Raw genomic sequence first — 19,212 nt, forward strand, 5'->3', positions numbered from 1 at the left:
GAGAGAGAAGAGGGAGGGAGAGAGAGGAAGTGAAGATGGTGGGAGGGGGGGTGAGAACGACAGTGGAAGATGGATTTCCACACATTTATAATAGCTGTCACACCTTACGTTCTCCGAAGCAATTTCACATTTGAGAATGGGACAGCAGCTCAAATTAAAAATGACATTAATTTCTGCCAGCCGGCACACATTGCATTTTTCATCCCAGGTGAAACACTTCTAGATTAGGCCTGGAATGGTATAAAAGTATTTCAAAACAATATGCATCAGTCAGGGAGGATTTGGTATTTATGGGGATTATACATGTGCCTTCGGATATATATGAATATATTGTGAGGGTTTTTTTTTTTTAGACATAACTTGAATCATTCTTTGCTTTCTGTTATGTGTTATCATTTATAATAGCCTCGTAGGATACAAACTGAATGCAGAATCATGTCTTTAATGGTGCATACAGCTACATTCATCTAAATTCATCTTCTGTAAGTGCCTTGGGGCTGGAATCAGGAAACTCCGGGATATGTATTTTATGAGACTGGACCTGTCCATTGCACACAATCATTTACAGACAAGGGCAAGTTTGTGTAGCCAGGTCACTTATTGGCATGCCTTCTGGAGGAAACTGGAGAACGAGGTGTAATTTCAAACAGAAGTGGAGAAGATGTGATACTGTGAACAGCACAGACACTAACCCAGATGGAGCTGGGAACCCTGGAGCTGTGAGGTAGCAGCACTGCACAAGGCACCTCTGTGTGATACACTTTAATTCAACACTGCATGTAAAAGGGCCACCTATATTAAGAGAAATATTTCTGTTAAGGTAAATATGTTCAAATATAGGATGTTAATATCAATATATCGGGGTCTAAAAACTCAGGAGAAACCTTACAAATGACAGGTTTAGAGGGGTTTAAAGTGTTCTTTAAGTAAAGGTGACAGGATACTGTAGCTATCTTCTTGTTTTATAGTCAGAAATATAAGTGCTGGAGCCAGAAAAACAATGATGCAGCCTGTTAAGTGAGAGAAGAACCTCCAGAGAGCCCTATAAGAGATGGAGTGATCATCCTGAGATGACTTCCTGACCTCTGAACTGAACTGTGATATATAAAACAAATTCACTGGGAATAAAACAAACTTACACAACCCTCTGAGCTCTGTGTTCATTTTTGTGCATTTTAATTGTTGTGCATATCTGATATACATTCTTTTGCAGATATATTCATATTTTAAATCACACATCATTTGCTTGAAAAAAATGTTAATTCAAAATCAAAAAACCATGAAATGTTTCAAAACAGTTTACTTTATTATTATTTTTTTAATCTTCTCCAGACAAACACATTGATTTCTGGACCACAGTAGAGGATGGAAACCTTTCACAAACATTTTTTATTATCATAATTATTTGAAAATACAAATATAAAATTATACTTTCCACATCTGAGATGTGAGAGACCCCCATCCACTTTAGTTTATTTTACAACAGGGCTTAAGCAAGCCATAGAAGAAGACCTGAAAGATGCTTTCAGACGTCAGTCCGTTCAGTCAGTTCATGCGGTAAAAAGTCCGTTAAAAATGGGCAAGTGTTAGGAATGGACAAGGCAATCAGAGAGGCGAAAGCTGGGTAGGAAAACAGGAGACTGAGTTCCCGAGGGAAGCGTCAGAAATAAAGACCGTTCCCCTGTGACCCCTGCCTTGTCAACTGTACCGTATCCCTATAGCGTTAAAGTTAAAGGGACACGTGGACAGCTAAACTAACACGTTTCCCGGCTTTCTAACTGTCCCAGTAGTGCACAATGCAGCTTTCCCACAACACGTGATTTCAAACATGATTTCAGTGTAGACTACTGACCCAAATGTTTTCTGGGTCACTACAAATGATTAATAAGCATTATGAGGCAGCTTCAACAAACAGCTTTAACAAAGAGATATATACACTATACATATATATCCTGTATCTGTATACAAGTATATACATATGTCATTACAGTATGTCATTACAGAGAGATAGTGTGTTTATGTGTGCATGTGCTGTGTTTCTGTGCGTGTGTGTGTGTGTGTGTGTGTGTGCAGACAGAGTAGTTTGTTCCTTCATTAATGGGATGATCGTTTTGGCCATTGCCTAGCACTTGCCTCAAAATTCAAGTTTTGAATGGATACGGTAGTTCATTTCGAATATCACCCAACACCTTCCAGGTCATTTATTTTTTTTTTCCTTTTCCTTTTTTTTTCCAAAACCAACAATTATCCAATGATTTAACTAGTCTAGCAAGATGTGTAACATTCATCTGCTGTAAACGGCTGTCGATGGAAAAATAAAATAATGGCAACAGAGCCATGCTACCTTAAAGTCCAAGCTACAAGATCAAATTAGAAAAGAAGAAAGAAAGCAACGGAATGAGAGACATTATAGAAGGCTATCAGAAACAATGGCCAGCTTTCATTTTAATCAAGAGCCAGATCATATAATTATAAGTATGTCAAACTCATAATCTTAGTGTTTATAAAATATAGAATTTTCTGTGAATGTTTTATCTCATTAATGTGAATTGTAAAAAGCGTCAAAGGCTAATCGCAGTGAGAAAGCCTGATTTTATAACATAATGCCAATGACAAGTTATAAATGTTTGTAACGAGGTTATAATTTGCAGCAACTTCACACAGCAACACAAACTAATATGCTTGATGTCCTTAATGCTGTGTGTTTAAAAGGTCAAATCTAGAGCCATAATCAGGTTTTTTGTTTCCCAGGAAACATTAAAAGGTTCTAAATCCTCTACAGCAGTGTTTCCCTGTCAGACAGGATTCTTTAGTTATCTACAGCCTCTAACTATCCAAAGAGCCCCTGAAGAAACTCTCTGGCAGGACAGCAGTACTGGAGTGTGTAGTAAAACCGGCTCAGTGTTTGTGTTGAAATGAAATCTGAGAGCACTCACTATCAGACTCACAGAATCCACACAGTAATTACCAGCTAAATCTCACATGTAGAGGACTTCGATTAGAATTAGCATACATTCATAATCCCTGAGAATAGATTTCATTCAGAAAAAATATCTCAGTAAGTTACACAGAAATCTTCTAGGACTGTTAACAAGAAACAATCAAACGACAATCTGTCTTAATAAAGCGGTTTAGTTATTAACACTAACAGCTGCTAGTCTTAATTGTTTTGTTTCATAAGCTACAGTATATGAGCACTTCACATGCTAATAATTCGTTGTTTGTTTGTTGTTGCTGTGATTAATGTTTAGCTTTGATTAACATGAAGAACTGGCACTAAATGTACTGTAACAGCGTTAAAAAAAACAACCTTTAAGACGACCGAAACCGAAAACATATCTGAATCTGAATCTATGCAGACACATAGACACAAAAAAGTATTTAAAAATAGTAGTGGACATTTTAAAGAGTATAAATATCAAAACCTATTACAGTTTTATCCGTATCTATAATTATCAGGCTAGATCATCATTACTCAGGTAGAACGTACTAAAAAAATATGACTTTTTTTTTTCCATTCACGTAATAAAATCCTTTCCATAATTATAAATTGCGTCCCTCTTGAAAAAAGAAAGAAAAGAAAAAACGGTTTTGCATATCAAGCGTTAGCATTTAAGGTAGTATGGCGCACCCCTTTTCAAACATTCAAGGGTGGGGATCCAATTAATGCCTTGTTTACAACTCTGTCTTACACCAATTCTCTTAATTTTCTGGATTTCATCATGAGAGCTTTGGTTTGTTGAAACCATGTGAGAATCAGAAAAAACAAAAAACAAACAAAAAAAACAAAACCCAATGAACACAAAAAAAAAAGAAAAAAAAAAGACAAAGTAAAGGTGAAACACGGCATGAAAACAATGTTCAGCATATTTTTTTTGTTTGTTTGTTTAAATGATTATCAAAGAGAAAGTTCTATCCTTACTGGTCCTAAATCTACTAATCTACCACTACAGCTCTACTGTAACGTTGATTACATAACATCTACGACTATTCACTAAGAGAGAGTGAGACAGATATAGCGAAAGAGCAAGAAGACGAAAGCGGGAGGCAAGAAGCGGGGAGAGAGGAGTGAAACAGATCAACAGAGAAATGTACAGACCACTACACTGGCATCAAAAGACAGCACTCTTTTACAAGTTAATTTCTTTTTTTGTTTTCCACTTTTTTTTTTTTTTTTTTTTAAACACATTACTGAAATACAATGATCAACAGAAGATTACTGGATGAAGCGACAGGGAATGGAGAGATCATCGAATGAGAAAATACAGTACATAGTAACCGTAATATAGTCAGCAACATATTTAACATAGTCATTCACTTCCACAAAAATAGCAATAAAAAATCCCCTGTTGGTTTTCAAACTGTGATGGGGATCACGCTGTTTTGAGTAGTTTTGTCTTTTGAAACAGTTTGAACAGTAAGCAGGAAGCCGTCTTTCTGCGTTGCTCTTACTTATTCCTATTTTTCCCGTGATGTCGAAAAAAGGAAACGGATTCAGCATTTCGAATCGTGTGCTAGTTCAGTCAAATTGTGGGAAAAAAGGGAGGAAAAAAAATGTAAATAAAAACATTTGCAGCAAGGATGAACAACAGCATACAGTATATATCAGTCGGTTTACACTCTTAAATATCACTCTTATTTCACTCAGCATATATTTTAGCATCATTTCCATCTCGTCAGATCTGACATGTACGTTATATATGTGTAGCAGCTACTGATTTCATTCAGTTTCAGTGTATCGGAGGATTTTGACTATTGCTACCAATAACTCAGCTGTAACGTTGGCAGATCAGAAGCACAGAAATAAAATGCCTGGGAAAAAAAAAGATTAATCCACAAAAAAACACAGCCGTAAAGATCGCGACCACACAGGGACAACGTTTCCATAGCAACCCTTCATATGACCCACGGAAAAGAACATCCTTAAACATGTGCAAATAGAAAATAATAAATTCTTTCTCACAGTGCAATGTTTCTTTTTTTCATTTCAAGACAATCTTTTTTTTTTACTTTGTCTTACGATAAAATAAATTAATTTGTTACGTCCTCTAAAGTACATCCCACAGGACTGAGGTAATGGTGCAAAAAACAGTTCCTAATTGATCACGGTAAGTCAGAAATGACTACAAATCTTGAAATATTGCCTTTTTTGTTTCCGAAATCAGGCGTACTGTGTACTATGTTTTAGGACTACGGGAAAAAATACATTAAAACACTAAAAAAAAGTGAGAAGGAAGAAGAAGAAGAAGAAGAAGAGGAGGAGGAAAAAACCACAGTCTTAGAAAATCTCTAATTTCATCACTGGTACTTAAAAAACATGAAACAAACATGTGCTTTGGATTTCAGTTGGATTTTGTTTGTACGATGCTGATTTGTGTGTATGCTGTGAAGTATTTTCTCTGTGAAAGCTGTGCACATCTGATCTCACAATCTAGTCAATATGCTGGTTTTGCTACCTGCACAGTTAGAAAGCCAACAGTATTTACAGAGCGAGCTAACAGTGTTTTATTGGGCTTGTGTCTGCAGTCGGGTTCTCACGGCTTTTGTGCTACAAATAGATTTCGGTTACCGCACCAAGCCTGAAAGATCTTTTTTCTTTTTTTCCTTTTTTTTTGAAACATAATTCAGATTGAGCACAGTACGACCTCTAGAACACCATCACAAAAATATGGTTCTCTCTGAGATGGTTCGATGTAGTAATGAGTAATATTATACAGATTTCATCATAATTTTTTTTTCTTTTAAATCTCATTTCACAAAGTATTAAAAGGAAATGTATCGTTTTTTTTCTTTTATCGACGACAACAACAAAAAGACATTTATAAAAAAGGACTGTGAAAATATTGTAGTCCTCTTATTGCCCAAAATAGATAATAATGATAACAAGACGTCACATGAAACAAAGAACAGAGCTACTTAGATTTGTTAGTTACCCTCTTGTTGCTCTTTTTAAAGGTTGAGAAAATCATGAGTTTGGCAGCAAGTCCTTCAGTGTTCTTGCTTGAATGAAATGAAATCTGAAACCATGAAACACTGGCTATTATTACAAAGAGCCATGAGTGAAGAGACGACTAGAGTGATGTTATTACACTAAAAAAGAGAGAAGATGCACATTTACATAGTTCTTCTCATCAGAGAACGTAGTATATAATGAAAATATTTCAAAACTAGTCAACCTCAGAGGCTGATTCAGACTATATGATAAAAGATGTTAAAGAAACGACGTCAATAAAAAGGGGAAAAGAAGTGAAAAAGGACAAAACGACAACATCATCCTAGAATATGGGGATACGTTAGGAGAGAAAAAAAATCCAAAAAGCCAGGTTTTCATTATAGTACAGCAGATTAATGTTGTTGTTTTTTTTTTTTGGAGATGTTTTAGACATTTCTTTTGTTCTTCAGATCCTGCCATCTCAGCTCGTCCGTGTCTGTCCCACGCTGTAGTGCTTGGAGTTGTATGGCCGTTACCTGTACACAAAACCAGTTAGAAACTGTGGCCTGTCTTCCCCTGACCTCCCGATAAACTCTGCTGGAGCAAACAGAAGATTCACAAGCCTCATAAACAGCCCATTTACACAGTTCGGGTGAGATTTTATGTGTCAAATGTGCTGCATCTGAGCATTCAGGGGGGGATCCATTATTTTACAGATCAAATTTGAGTCCTGGGCTCGGTGTCTGAGAAAAAAAAAACTCAGTCACTCGTGAAATAACTATATAAATAAGTGTTAACAGTACACTATTTACTTATACAGCTTGTTCGTTTTTATGATCCGGGGTCATTTTTATCTTATTAACATTCTGAGTTTGCTGCGTCTTGGAGTACACGGCACTGATAAAATATACTATATTGGTATCAATATAAAAACCGTGTCATTTTAGAGGTCATTTCGAAGTTTGCACTGACTCGTGATCACTGATTTTTTATTTTTTTTGAAGCGATCGTGAACATCTCTAATGGAGATTCTCAGATACAGAACATATTGAGCTCATTTACAATCACACACATGCATTAGTGTTTTCGCCATGCAGAAACAAAACAGCGGCCATCTGCATGCGACACGCGGCTAGTGTACACAAGCTGCACGAGCTCTGTTGCTTGCTCTGTGACACTGTTTAATCCAGAGCCATGACGGTGACTAACAAGTCTCTGTGATCTAAGTCAAACTCTCTTCCTCTCATTAACTTCATATAGTTATAAAACAGCTAGAATTGTTTGTTGTTCTTATTCCAATAGTATAGTCTGAGTGTAGAGCACTGGAGTGAAATGTGCTATATAATGAAGATTTGTGGCAGAGTTTCCATTAGAAGATGCTGCAGACAGCTGTGAGATGTTATAGCTGTTAGAAACACCACATACCTACAATTCAGTCTGTTATTATTCATAACACAATACAAACACAGCTATAACGTCTAGCACATTTGCATAAGTAATTATGCCAGTGTGTATAATATGTAACTGCCTTATAATAAACGTTCTATAAACATAACACACATTATGAAGAGATTTATTTATAGCATGTTTGTGTTTGTGACTCTATTTGTGTGTATTTATGGCCTTCATAGAAAGGGTTTTCTATAACGTAAGAAAATCTGCTACTGATTATGATGAGATTGTGTCAGAGGAGAAAACACATACACACACACACACACACACACACACACACACACACACACACACACACACACACACACACACACACACACACACACATTCTAGTGATTATCTATAGCAGAAAAATGTCAGTGCACCCAAATGATTAGCCTTTAAGTGATCTTAGGCAGTCAGTGAGGAAAAGTTAGTCGGAACACTTCCTGTGAGCTACAATATTCATTACAATCGTGCATAACTCTTCGTAAGCTGCTAAAGTTTCCTTGTAGTGTTATAATATTGTGCTATAAACAATTCCTTGATTAAGAGATCATTATTATTGTAAACCATATAGTGTCACAGTGTTCCTTATTCTAATGCCATATGGAGCTTTGCACAACCATTACAACTGATCATGTTGATGTGACTAAAGTAACTGTGCTAATTATTAACAATTATAAAAACACAAGCATAAACATCAAGGTCACATGTACGTAGCACACACAGCGTGTACCTTCATTAGACCAGAAATAAGATAAAATGAAGGCAAATAAGATAAAATTCGTCACTTTACTCTATGATGATATTTTATATGTTCATAATAATTATTCAATAATTAAATGATTAACATGACATGTATTTACAAGCTTGATATAATTATTAGTTATAAGGGTTGTGCATTATTAATAAAGTTTTTGATAGCACATTACTGGTATTTTAGAGCTATTCATTTCCAACTTACAGAGAATTCTATGCACGGTTCGATTCATATCTGAACATGAGCTTCGTAGAAAGTGTTCCTTTGCTTTCTGTGCTGAAAAGCAGACGTCATTACATCATAGTTCTCCTGCTTCCCTTTAAATGAGAGTCATGCTCTGGCTTTAAGGGTCCAGCATCTCCAGGTGCGCGCTGATCAAAAGCTCTACACCTGTGCATATTATCCACATCCAGCACTTCACACAGCCTCCAAATCAAAGGCGTGCGGTCTGCTACATAAGAGACGGCATGAACAGAGCTCGGCCTGTACGCTGCGACTCCGGCTCGAACAGAAAGCAACAGCGCAGCTCGAGTAGACAAAGCAACTCACACAGCAACTCATGCGTGCTCCATACAGACAAGCAGAGAATAAAGGAAAGTGGTTAAAATGCTAAAACACTAATGCTGAAAGCTTTCAAAAGGTTTCTTCTTTTACGTAACACATTTTATACCTGTGAAACCATGTAAAAGCCTCCTGCCATATTAGTGATAAAGAGAGACATCTACTGTATATACAGTATACCACAATACAGACAGAAGGGAGAAGCATAAATAAATAAATAAATAAATAAATAAATAAATAAATAAAAGTGCAAGAAGAGTAGGGAGGGACTACAACAGAATAATAAACGGGTAAAATGACAGGATCTATTTCAATTAAAAAAACCAAAAAAAACTACCTCAATTGAGATGGCAACCGACCACCTGTTAGGTTTCAATGGTATCCGTTTGTAAAAGCTGTCGCAATCAAAGGACCCTAAAAGTGTACAGTTAGTAATGGTGTCAGTATGCAGTCCAGTAAAACAGCTCATACAGCTATCACTCGTCAGTAGCCCGCATTTCCATTTCAATGACTGTATTGCTAGCATGAATGAACAGTTTATTCATAATATCATTATATCATTATAATATCACTTCTACTATGAATTTTACAATTTTTCTCTAATGCCATGTAACATCATTTTTTTTATATTCATGCTAACAGTAAGAACGTTAACATTAACATTAATAACCTCATGCACAAAAACTGAAAAAAAAGAAAGAAAGAAAATGTTTCCTCAAAATCAAATATGCCTTTCTATCTCAGTGACCAAACTGTGAACCTTTTCAGGGTGACATTATTGCCATGACTTATCATTTTGGCTTAAAGTAATATGAGTAAGCAGCACGCAGGAGCAGTGGGGCTTCAGTTTCTTTGCAGTGTGTTTTAACACAAACTAGGAACAGGAAGGTGAACTGGCCATGTTAAAGTGCCCTAGTTGTATGAATCCAGGGTGTATTCTTGCAAGAGAAATAAATAAATGAATGAATGATTGAATGAACTAGTTTGAATATCTGTGAGGAGTGTTTAGGTAATGCACACACACAGACCCTATGTCTATTGAGAATAAGTAAAGTTCTCCGCCTCTAGTGCTGTCAATCAAAGCTGAAATTCTGTGAAAGTTTCAGGTCAACCTACATTCAACTCTATTTAGGTTAAAAGAATTCATCTGAAAGTCAAGCGCAAGGTGACTTTGTTAATCTCAACATTCAGGCTGGAGTTGATGAATGGCCTGTCTATTTTTCAGGGAAAAGAAAGAGCGAAGAAATTCTCACTTGGATTTCTACACCAATGTGAGATTCATAGCGCACTGATAGCGTGGTGTGTAAGAGGCAGTATCCTCAGACACAAAAGGCCTTATTCATTTCCCCAGCAGACCTTGATGTTGATTGCTGGGCTGCGGCTGGAAAACGGACGGAGCCGGTAATTCCCCGAGCAGCATGTGATTCAGCCCGGTCTCCCCCCTGCAGTCCCCCCCGGTGTGCTGACCTCTCCTCCCTCCCTGTCCCCATAACTCCCCGAGCCCTTATCACTCCACTCTGCAAGTGCTTCAAAACAAAAGGGCGGAGGGAGAAGAGAACGGCTTCAAAGGGCAAGACAACATTCTCAAGACAGGTTTCCTCACAAGGGTTTATTATTGCCTTATTGATTTACATATGCACTTTGTGAAGGAGAACTTTTAAAGGCAGGATATGAAATGCTTGCAGCCTGGCTGAATCAGGGAAGAGGTAAAAAGAGATGCCACACTGCCAGTGTTTTATAAATGAGAGAACTAATTGTAAGATTTCAGTCCTTCTGTCTGGCGCATGGACAAAAGGCTCGGTGACATGCCGCACTGCCGATGACAGACGGTACAAAGTTCACAGTTTGTTCAGGGGAAGCTGACAGAAAGAGCAAAGCAATGAAGGGAATGAGGAATGTTGGCAATGCAATAACCACACAGCAAAGCTTCAGAGCCAGAGCACCTGCTTGGCACTAATGAGAGCATGATTCCACATTTTGGAGGCAAACTTTGGACAAAAGACACTTTTTTTTGATAATTAGCCTGAGTAAAATATATTCATGTTTCAGCTATTTGTCTTGCACTAGACTATTGGTTATTAAAGTCAAATTTATAGCAAAGGTGTCTAGTCTGATTTTAAAACCAATAAAGCTTTTTACATCTTTTACATTTTTTTTTTACCTCCACAAAGCAGTTTTCTAATGAGAGACTAGTTCACTAATGACAGACTAGTGTGCTTTTTTGTCAGAAACTAAAAGCAGCACAGCTACGGCAGCTATGGTGCAGCGGGTGAAGGTGAAAGAGGCGTGTTGAAATGAGCAGAAAGTGGAACATGTGTGTGAAATAAAGGACAGGAAGATGAGCAGGGAAGAGGGAAGAAGAGATGAGCAGAGAAGAGAAGAGAATAGAAGGGAAGAGATGAGCAGATAAGAGAAGAGAAGAGCAGAGCAGGGAAGAGAAGAGAAGAGCAGATAAGAGAAGAGCAGAGCAGGGAAGAGAAGAGAAGAGCAGAGAAGGGAAGAGAAGAGAAGAGAAGAGAAGAGAAGAGAAGAGAAGAGAAGAGAAGAGAAGAGAAGAGAAGAGAAGTACTCACAGCAATACTATGGCCGAAGCCAGAGCCTGGTTGAGGGCTAGCAGCACTTATGTAGTTGCCCACGCCGGAGTCCTGGCTGGTGGGGCCATACAGGTCAGCCACAGGCCCTGGACTGCTCGCACCTGGGAAAGTTCCAGGCCGCGGAGGGTTGGTGCCTGCCAAAAAAGCAAGTGTGCCAACACTGGGGTAAGGAGCGAGTCTGGGTGGGGGATAATTGTGTGCAAGAGCCACAGAAACTAAAAACAATCATTGCATGCAAAATCTACAAGACAAAACACCCAAAGCACTAAAAATGAATTGAAAGGGTGTGTATGAGATCTATGCAACAGACTGCTACACACAAGACAGTTCCTTTGTAATGTCTTAGCTGTGATCTGTGCATAGATCTACACAGAGACCCCTTAGAGTCGAGACTGACTTCAAATTTCGACAAGCTTTTCTATTATTCATGGTACATTTTCTGTCACTCATGCAAAAGGAAACGCTTGCTCATGTTGGACACATCGGTTCAGCATTCACATGGCATGCATGCTACAAAAGGAGCTATGTTCTGTGTTGAGTATGCAGCACGAGGTGTTTCCTGGCAAATGGAGGCGCTTTGTGTGAAGGCAGAAGATTTTCCTTTAGAGGTTTCTGTAATGTTAAAGAGTACCAGTGAGAGTGAGATGCTGCCGTGTAGGTCTCTTTCATTATCATAACCTCTCTCTCTCTCTCTCTCTCTCTCTCTCTCTCACACACACACACACAGAACTCTCCGTTCTTCCCTAGTTGTATCAAGTGCGCTCTCTGCGCTCAGAGTAGTCAAATTTGACTGCCAATTCTTGAGTCCTTCAAAGAAATTGCATGGAGGATTGTGCCACAACACCCCTATCTAATCAACACCTGTCACAGGGAGAGTGCTCTCCTTCCCCTTTTCCTCCTTCTTTAAATATATGATGGTGATTATCTAGCTGTTAGCGTCAGGGGGCTTTTGGGCCTCGCGGCCGGCTGGCAGGCAGGAAATTGTAGAGAGTGTCTTGAGTAAAGCGTGTTAAAGACTGAATCATTGAGTCTCATTTCCACAGAGATGCTACAGATCTTTTCTTACTCGAGTATATATGCTACATACAGCAGCGGCTGAGAAGGCAACGTGCCGGCCGAATGCTTCGGGAAGATGTCCGTTTTAGCAAAACTGCTAGCTCTGGTGAGTAAAGCAGTGCTTCTCCGGGAGTATAGAGCACATTACAAGAACTGGAAGGACTTGTTAGCATATGAGATTGATACGAGTATTCATAGTGTTACAGGAAACCTTCAGAGACACTTCCTGACAACTACCTTTAAAGAAGACTGTACCCACGTGTATAAAGTGTCATAAGTGCTAGGACGCGTTCCAAGCTTACATTGTAACCTCAACACTCATCAATGCACTTCCGGATGAATCTCACTGTAAATCCCCACAGCCACAGTCTGAAATTGAGTGGAAAGTCTTCCCGGGAGAATAAAGGATATATTAACAGTAAAGGGGGAGTCATTTTTGAAAAGGCATGTTCAAAATGCACACAAAGATTTGACGGAAGGTTTCTGACCATATAGTACCCTAATTTTCTCTGCTTCTTTAATGAGGCTGACTCTATCTTTATATTTCCTGCGCTTATTAAATCAATCTAATTTCGATCATGTTTATAAGTAGTTATGAACATGACATGACACAGTAATGATTGAGGTTGGCTACATTCTCTCTGATCATGACCTCTTTAACTTACTGAACTATCAGGATATGTATCAGGATATACTATCATTATATTTCAATGAATTAGCAATAAACAATGCAGAAGGACCAAAATATTGCCTATAATTATTTTCAGTGCAGAACGATGATGGAGAAGTTAAATCCTGAGCTCACGTTACAGACTGTAGGGAGTTTCACATGTTCCATCGATGGCCTTTTAGAATTCCTCCAGATTCTCTGGTTTCCTCCCACAAGCAAATGAGTGTTTGTGTGTGTGTGTGTGTAGCCGTGTGATAATGTGATAAACTGGCGTCCCATCCATGATGTCTCTTAGACTCACACCTTTTGTTCCCATTGTAAGACCAGATCTACTGAGAGCCTGGATAAAGTAGGTGATTGAATGTTTTTTTTTTCTTCACTGGACAATTTTTAAATGTACATTTATGTTACGCAGCCAGGGCTACCAGCATACACCAATTAGCCCAAGCCTGCCCTAAGGCGTAGAGATTTAAGAGAGGTAAAAGAACACTTGATGTATCTGCGAGATGATCCCTCCATAGTGCCACAAAATGACAAATTAAATAAGTGTAAACAAACACACCCATTGAATTAAATAGAGGTTCTCGAAAACTTTTGCGGCCCCATACGGTGCAGTGCTCATTTTTCTCTCGCGCTCAGCCCTGATGACACTTCCATTAATAAGCGAATATTAAATCAAGTTTCTCCACAGCCGGAAGCCTTCACTTCACCGTCCACTGAAAGGAGAGACTATTAATATAGCAGACTCTACAACTCATGAGGGTAAAGGATATGTACTCGAATAAAATATCGAAGAGAGGCCCCGAGGGACTATGTGCAAGAGCAGATATGTCTGATAGGTGGCGTCGTAGCATCAAGGCTGCTCTTTAGCTTCATCTGTTTTTCACACAGATGGGTACAGGTAGACAGGAGAACGCTGAGCGGAGAACAGTTTGTCAGTCGCAGCTCTCACTCTTAAAATGTCAGCTGAGCAAAACAGAGACTTCCATGGAAGAGGAAAAGGGAGAGAGGCATATATTTATTTGTAGATCTGAGCCCAGCCAACAGAAGATGGATATCTCAGGCAGGCTGCGTATCAGTAGGTAGTGTGGAAAGACGAGGCCGCTTTTGACACTTGAATGTGACATCTGCTGCACAAAAAAAAAAAAAGAGATTCTGCCAATAAGACGAACAGATTGCGCCAACCTCTTTAAGCAGTGGAGTAAATGTTGGAAAGTGTCAGAAGCATGGCAACCACAGTAAAAGTGGTGGAGAGAAGTCGGGGGGGGGGGGGGGGATACACTACTCTGTGTGTAAAACTGTTCAAAGTTTCTCTTATAAATGCGAGTGCTGAGTGCTTATACACAAAATGGCTCAAACGTTCCATTTAACATGACGGTATGATTACAAATATCATCGAGTTAATCAACCATCTTAAAAAGACGGAAATAGTCATGACAAAATCTTTTGTACAGAAGTCTCTTACAACATAATCCCCTAATCGTTCTTACTCTGGTACAGATTTCCATCCAAACATATGCGTGTTACGTCACGTTGCCGTAGAACCGCTGTAGAAATTCTAGTAGATTTGTACGGGATGAGTGATCTCCTAGACGTAGATCATCCAGATATGAATGTGTTCCTGATGTACATGTGGTCATCACATTAGAAATTCCTTGCACACTGCTAACACCGCTTGCATAATATAAAGTTTGTATTTGTTGTAGGACACGAATATGTTATCATTAGTTGATCACATGACCATAACATGTATATAGACTGCAGCTGTACTAGGAGCTCAATAACATTTAAAAAACACGTGTTGCTTCTCAGATACAGGCTTTTAATCTGATTTATATTGTATTGCTCTGTTTAAAACTCAGCCGAGTCTTCAGTTTTATTCTGTTCTTTTCCAGCAGGAGATGAAAAGGGCGAGAACTTCCTGGAGTGTCTTTATAACTGAACTAAAAGCAAGAAAATATCCCACAGTAAAGGAACATACCACTTTATATATCTTTACCAACAGATATTTCTAGATAGAGAATTTACATAGTGTCTCTTACAGTGTCAATATTTATTACTTTGTCATTATGGGACGAAACAGAGAGAGAAAACGCAAAAGCAAAAAATGCTCTACAACATGAAAAAAAAAAAAAAAATCACGTGTCATCTTCTGTCTTAAAGAAATGTCAACGCTTCTATAAAGAAATCTAAACAACAAGCTTTTTGCCCCGAATTCCACATCCTCTCTCATGGTCACTGGTGCTGTTTCCACTCCTAAAGGCAATAAGTGACTCAGTGTATAAACACTAAACTCCGTGGCCTGTAATCGGCTCCATTCTGCAGAGCAGAGAGATCTGAACATCATTTCCATGTCCAAAGGATTTAGAGCTTTATTTGTGTCAACAGTTCCTCCGCATAACCTTTAATCTAAGGTAGATTAAGACCATGAAATGACAGTTGTTCACAGCGGTATGACCCCGCTCTCTCTCCCATTCCTGACATAACAACTCCTTCACCTCTGCATGAACCACCAGCTTATGGCTTTCCTCATATCACAGTATCAAACTATACGAATATCATCACTCCCTACAGCTCATTCTCCTCACTTATACCAATCCAGTTATGGTACATTGCAGTAACATTAGCCTAATTTTAGTGTTACTACCTTTGAGCGATATACATGAAGAGAAGGAAGACATTTAGATTTTGTCTCATTATCTTAGAAACTCAATAATAATGCATATGAGGAGGGTCACACAAGGGCAGCGTTACAGTTCTGACTCCTCTGAGCTACTCGTCTAGAAACATTCAAACGATATACATTTATATGAATGCATTACGTCATTCTGCCTTTGTCCGTATGGAATTAAAAAAACATATTTGTGACGTATGTCTGTTGGATTTAAAACATGCACTTAAAATACGACATACAAAGATGTTATCGATGATCAGATTAATAAGAGAATCTGAATGCTTTTGTGTTCTGTATTATTACAGTATATTCCATGAACAGTTCATGAGCAGCTTCCAAACACCTGTCAGGTCTGAAATAGAGACAGAGCAGAGTGTTGACTGACTCATTTTAATCCCGTACATTGACTGTAGTGACCATCAGTCATCATGATGTACACGAGCAACCGAGCTGGACGATCTCGGATCGGATACTGATCTCATGGCCCTTAAGGAACATGTTTGTTTTTTTCATTCAAAATGGAAAATGCAACATTATTGATTGCAGTTGCAATATTTTGTAAAGTTATTTTGATAGATTTACATTCAGACTCGTTTGTATTAGAGATATTCTGGTGTGTCTTTGCCCATTTCTCAACACAAGAACAGTTAAACAAAAAAATGAACCAGACTAGACATGTGCATCAGGACAACAAGAGATTCGGCGTATTTTAAACTCTCATGCAGGACAAAAGCTTCCAGGACAATGAAGGTCATGTTGATGAACATGGGAAAATACCCAGTGCTTTGTGACTCTAGTTTGTTCATTCATTTAGCATTAGTGATTTTTTTCCCAGTTAGGGTTATGAGGTTTAAAATGACCTATTTTTATATTTTTGGTAATAGACGAACCAAATTGGTTAAAAAGTCCTGTGCACAAGTCAAACAAAAATAGTAATTGTCTTGTACACACTTGTAAAACAGGCAGCCATTAACTGTATGATGCTTCTGATCAAATTAAATCATATGCTCTTAGATAAATAAAGACTTAATCTCTGTAATATCTGTATCAGAGCACTGCTTATAAATGTGTATGGATTTATTAATGAACTCGATTTTATCCGGTAAGGATATGATGCTGCTGAGAAACTAAATAAAAAGCACTATCAGTCTATTAGCTCATATATCTCAACATACACAGCAGAAATGCATTGCCAAGGACAGAACAGAAAAGGATAAAAGGATGTGTGAACGAGCTCAACTCAGCATGCAGTTCATGTCAGGCAAAGCAGCGGGCGCCTCTTTGTACGTCCCTTGCAGTTCTTTTTTTTTTCTTTTTTTTTTTCTTTTTTTTTTGCCTTCCATTTTAATGAATGACTGAATGATGAATCAACCACATGAATCAAATCAATCAGTGAATGAAGGAGAGGTGGTACACACCTGGGCTCTTATACTGATCCGGGCTGGGCAGGTGCTGCAGGGGGGAGTTGCAGGCCGAGGTGGCATGCTCGCTTTGAAGCAGCTGAGCCGCCTGCGGGCCTAGGGAGCCATAGTCCGCAAAGGAGAAGGGGGGCCCCCGTTGGTCACTTGTCGTGGAATAGAAACCGTAATCGGGGAAGCCTGGGAGATACAGGAGTATAGGGGAGGAGGAGGAGGAGGAGGAGGAAGGTGAAATATTGGGAAATTCTTCCCATCATTGGGAAATACAACATTGCATAGTAATGTTATGAGTCAATGCTGCATTGTCTTTTGCATGACATAAAGGTGGAGTATTGTGAGATACAAAACAGAATCAGTTCAAACAGATGCCCCCTAGCTGTTCTCCCAGCATGTATAAGTGTGTGTTGTGTATGTATGTGCGTCCTGCTGGCCAGTGCTCATGAATCCACATTATTAACTTGCCATTTTACAGCTACTAATTCAATCTTAACGCTAAAGTGCAATATTTAAGCTACTCCAGTACAGAAATGTCAGCAAGGGTATTCAAACGTTCTTGCACTTGCACCGATCTTTCTTGAGAAGACAAAAAGTTTACTCCCTGAACCTTTCAGCAACATATTGCTCAAATTAGATAAGCATGCATGTCTGGATCTAAGAGCACATATAGAAGGTTATGTAAAAGGCCCCAGTGTGGGAGTTGAAGATTCTCTCTCGTGTCATGTTTTAACTTTTAACTGCCTGAATATGCGCTATTCTGCAGAGCTACGTCTACTTAATAAGCATCATAAATGCCTGCACAGGGCCTCGCTGCCTCTAACAGGCCGTACATTTCGGCCTATGAGAATATTCTGTCAGGTTTAAATAGTTTCAAATAAAGTTGTAGTGAGAAAAAAAATCCTATTGAATGTGTATACACCGAGTCCATAGTTCACAAGTAAATGTCCAAATAAATCCACGCCAACTCTAATAATGTAGACCAATTGTAGATTCAGGTTTGGGACACAGCACATGTCATGAAAATAAGTGTCTGAAAAAACAAAAATGGAAATAAAAAAAAAAAAACACAGTACAATGATTTGTTTTTTGTTTCTTACACCAGCTGACCAAGAGTAAGTTAATTATGGCTGATTGTGACTGTGATGGAGGATGATATCTGACAAGCGAAGATGGTTTCAGCATTTATTCCACCCGATCAGGACACAGAGTGTGGACTAGCCTTCTGCTAAACGGTTACCAATGTACGTCATTTTTTCAGCAGCACCTTGCCTTTCATTTCCAATTCAGATTTTGGCCCCAAAAGGCTAGAGCCGGTCCTGCTAATAAGAAAAGCTTTTTAATATATTACAGCATCTTGGCTTTGAAGGCGACATTGTTAGCTCTGAGGTTATCTGATTCAATCAAGTAAGCCTTAAATTAAAGGGCACCTTTACACACGTTCATGCACGGGTCCACTTCAGAGGGCATTAACGTGATATATAAACTGTATCTTCAGGAATGAGATGTGCCTGACATTTAGACTTTCTCAAATTAAAAAAAAAAAAAATCAGTAAATCAAGTAAATCATCCACACAAATTAAACAATGCCTGATTTTGCCCTTTGCTGATTTACATTTATTCGTTTGGCAGATGTTTTTTATCCAAAGTGATTTACAATTACACCCGAGTTAAGCGGCGGTGGGTTAAGGGTGCATGGAAGAGATCGGAGGAGACGGCGGCTTAATCGGAGACAATACTTATCTTGAGGACCAAATTTTATACAGAACATTAATTCTTACAATAAAATTAAGAAGCCTGCTTAAAGCGAGCTGTAACCATAGCAGATGACTGTTTGGCCAGCTACGCCATTATACCACAGACATGTTGTTTTTGGAAAAAAGAGCACAAATTATGCAAAACATAATTATAATTTCATTCTAAATCTCAGAATAATAAACCACGAACAAAAGCACGATGCATGCAGGCATTATGATTCCATGACTGCTGTGGATCTCAGAGTCAGAAAGCCTTTCATTTGCCAAGAAAGATTTCACATGCAAGGAATGTGCGAGTTGCTCCATTAAAATCGACTCAAATGAACAGAAAATAAACAGTGAATTAAATGAAAGTATCATAC

General features: G+C 38.5%; 1 protein-coding gene across 14 annotated transcripts in view; it reads right to left on the minus strand.

Annotated features, from left to right (window-relative positions):
• Window positions 1–1,153: 1,153 nt before the first annotated feature.
• Window positions 1,154–19,212, minus strand: part of msi2b (musashi RNA-binding protein 2b) — a 237,049-nt gene continuing 218,990 nt past the window's right edge. For 3 of the 14 annotated variants that reach the window (XM_027148086.2, XM_027148096.2, XM_027148093.2), the window contains 3 exons: window positions 17,100–17,279; window positions 11,261–11,415; window positions 1,154–6,468 (listed from right to left, as the gene is read on the minus strand). In XM_027148086.2, coding sequence (XP_027003887.1) covers window positions 6,379–6,468; window positions 11,261–11,415; window positions 17,100–17,279 — 425 coding nt within the window. In that variant the 3' untranslated portion in view covers window positions 1,154–6,378. The other 11 variants (XM_027148097.2, XM_027148101.2, XM_027148099.2 and 8 more) reach the window with 7 other exon arrangements.

Source organism: Tachysurus fulvidraco, chromosome 11, assembly GCF_022655615.1.
Source record: "Tachysurus fulvidraco isolate hzauxx_2018 chromosome 11, HZAU_PFXX_2.0, whole genome shotgun sequence".
Taxonomy (NCBI): domain Eukaryota; kingdom Metazoa; phylum Chordata; class Actinopteri; order Siluriformes; family Bagridae; genus Tachysurus; species Tachysurus fulvidraco.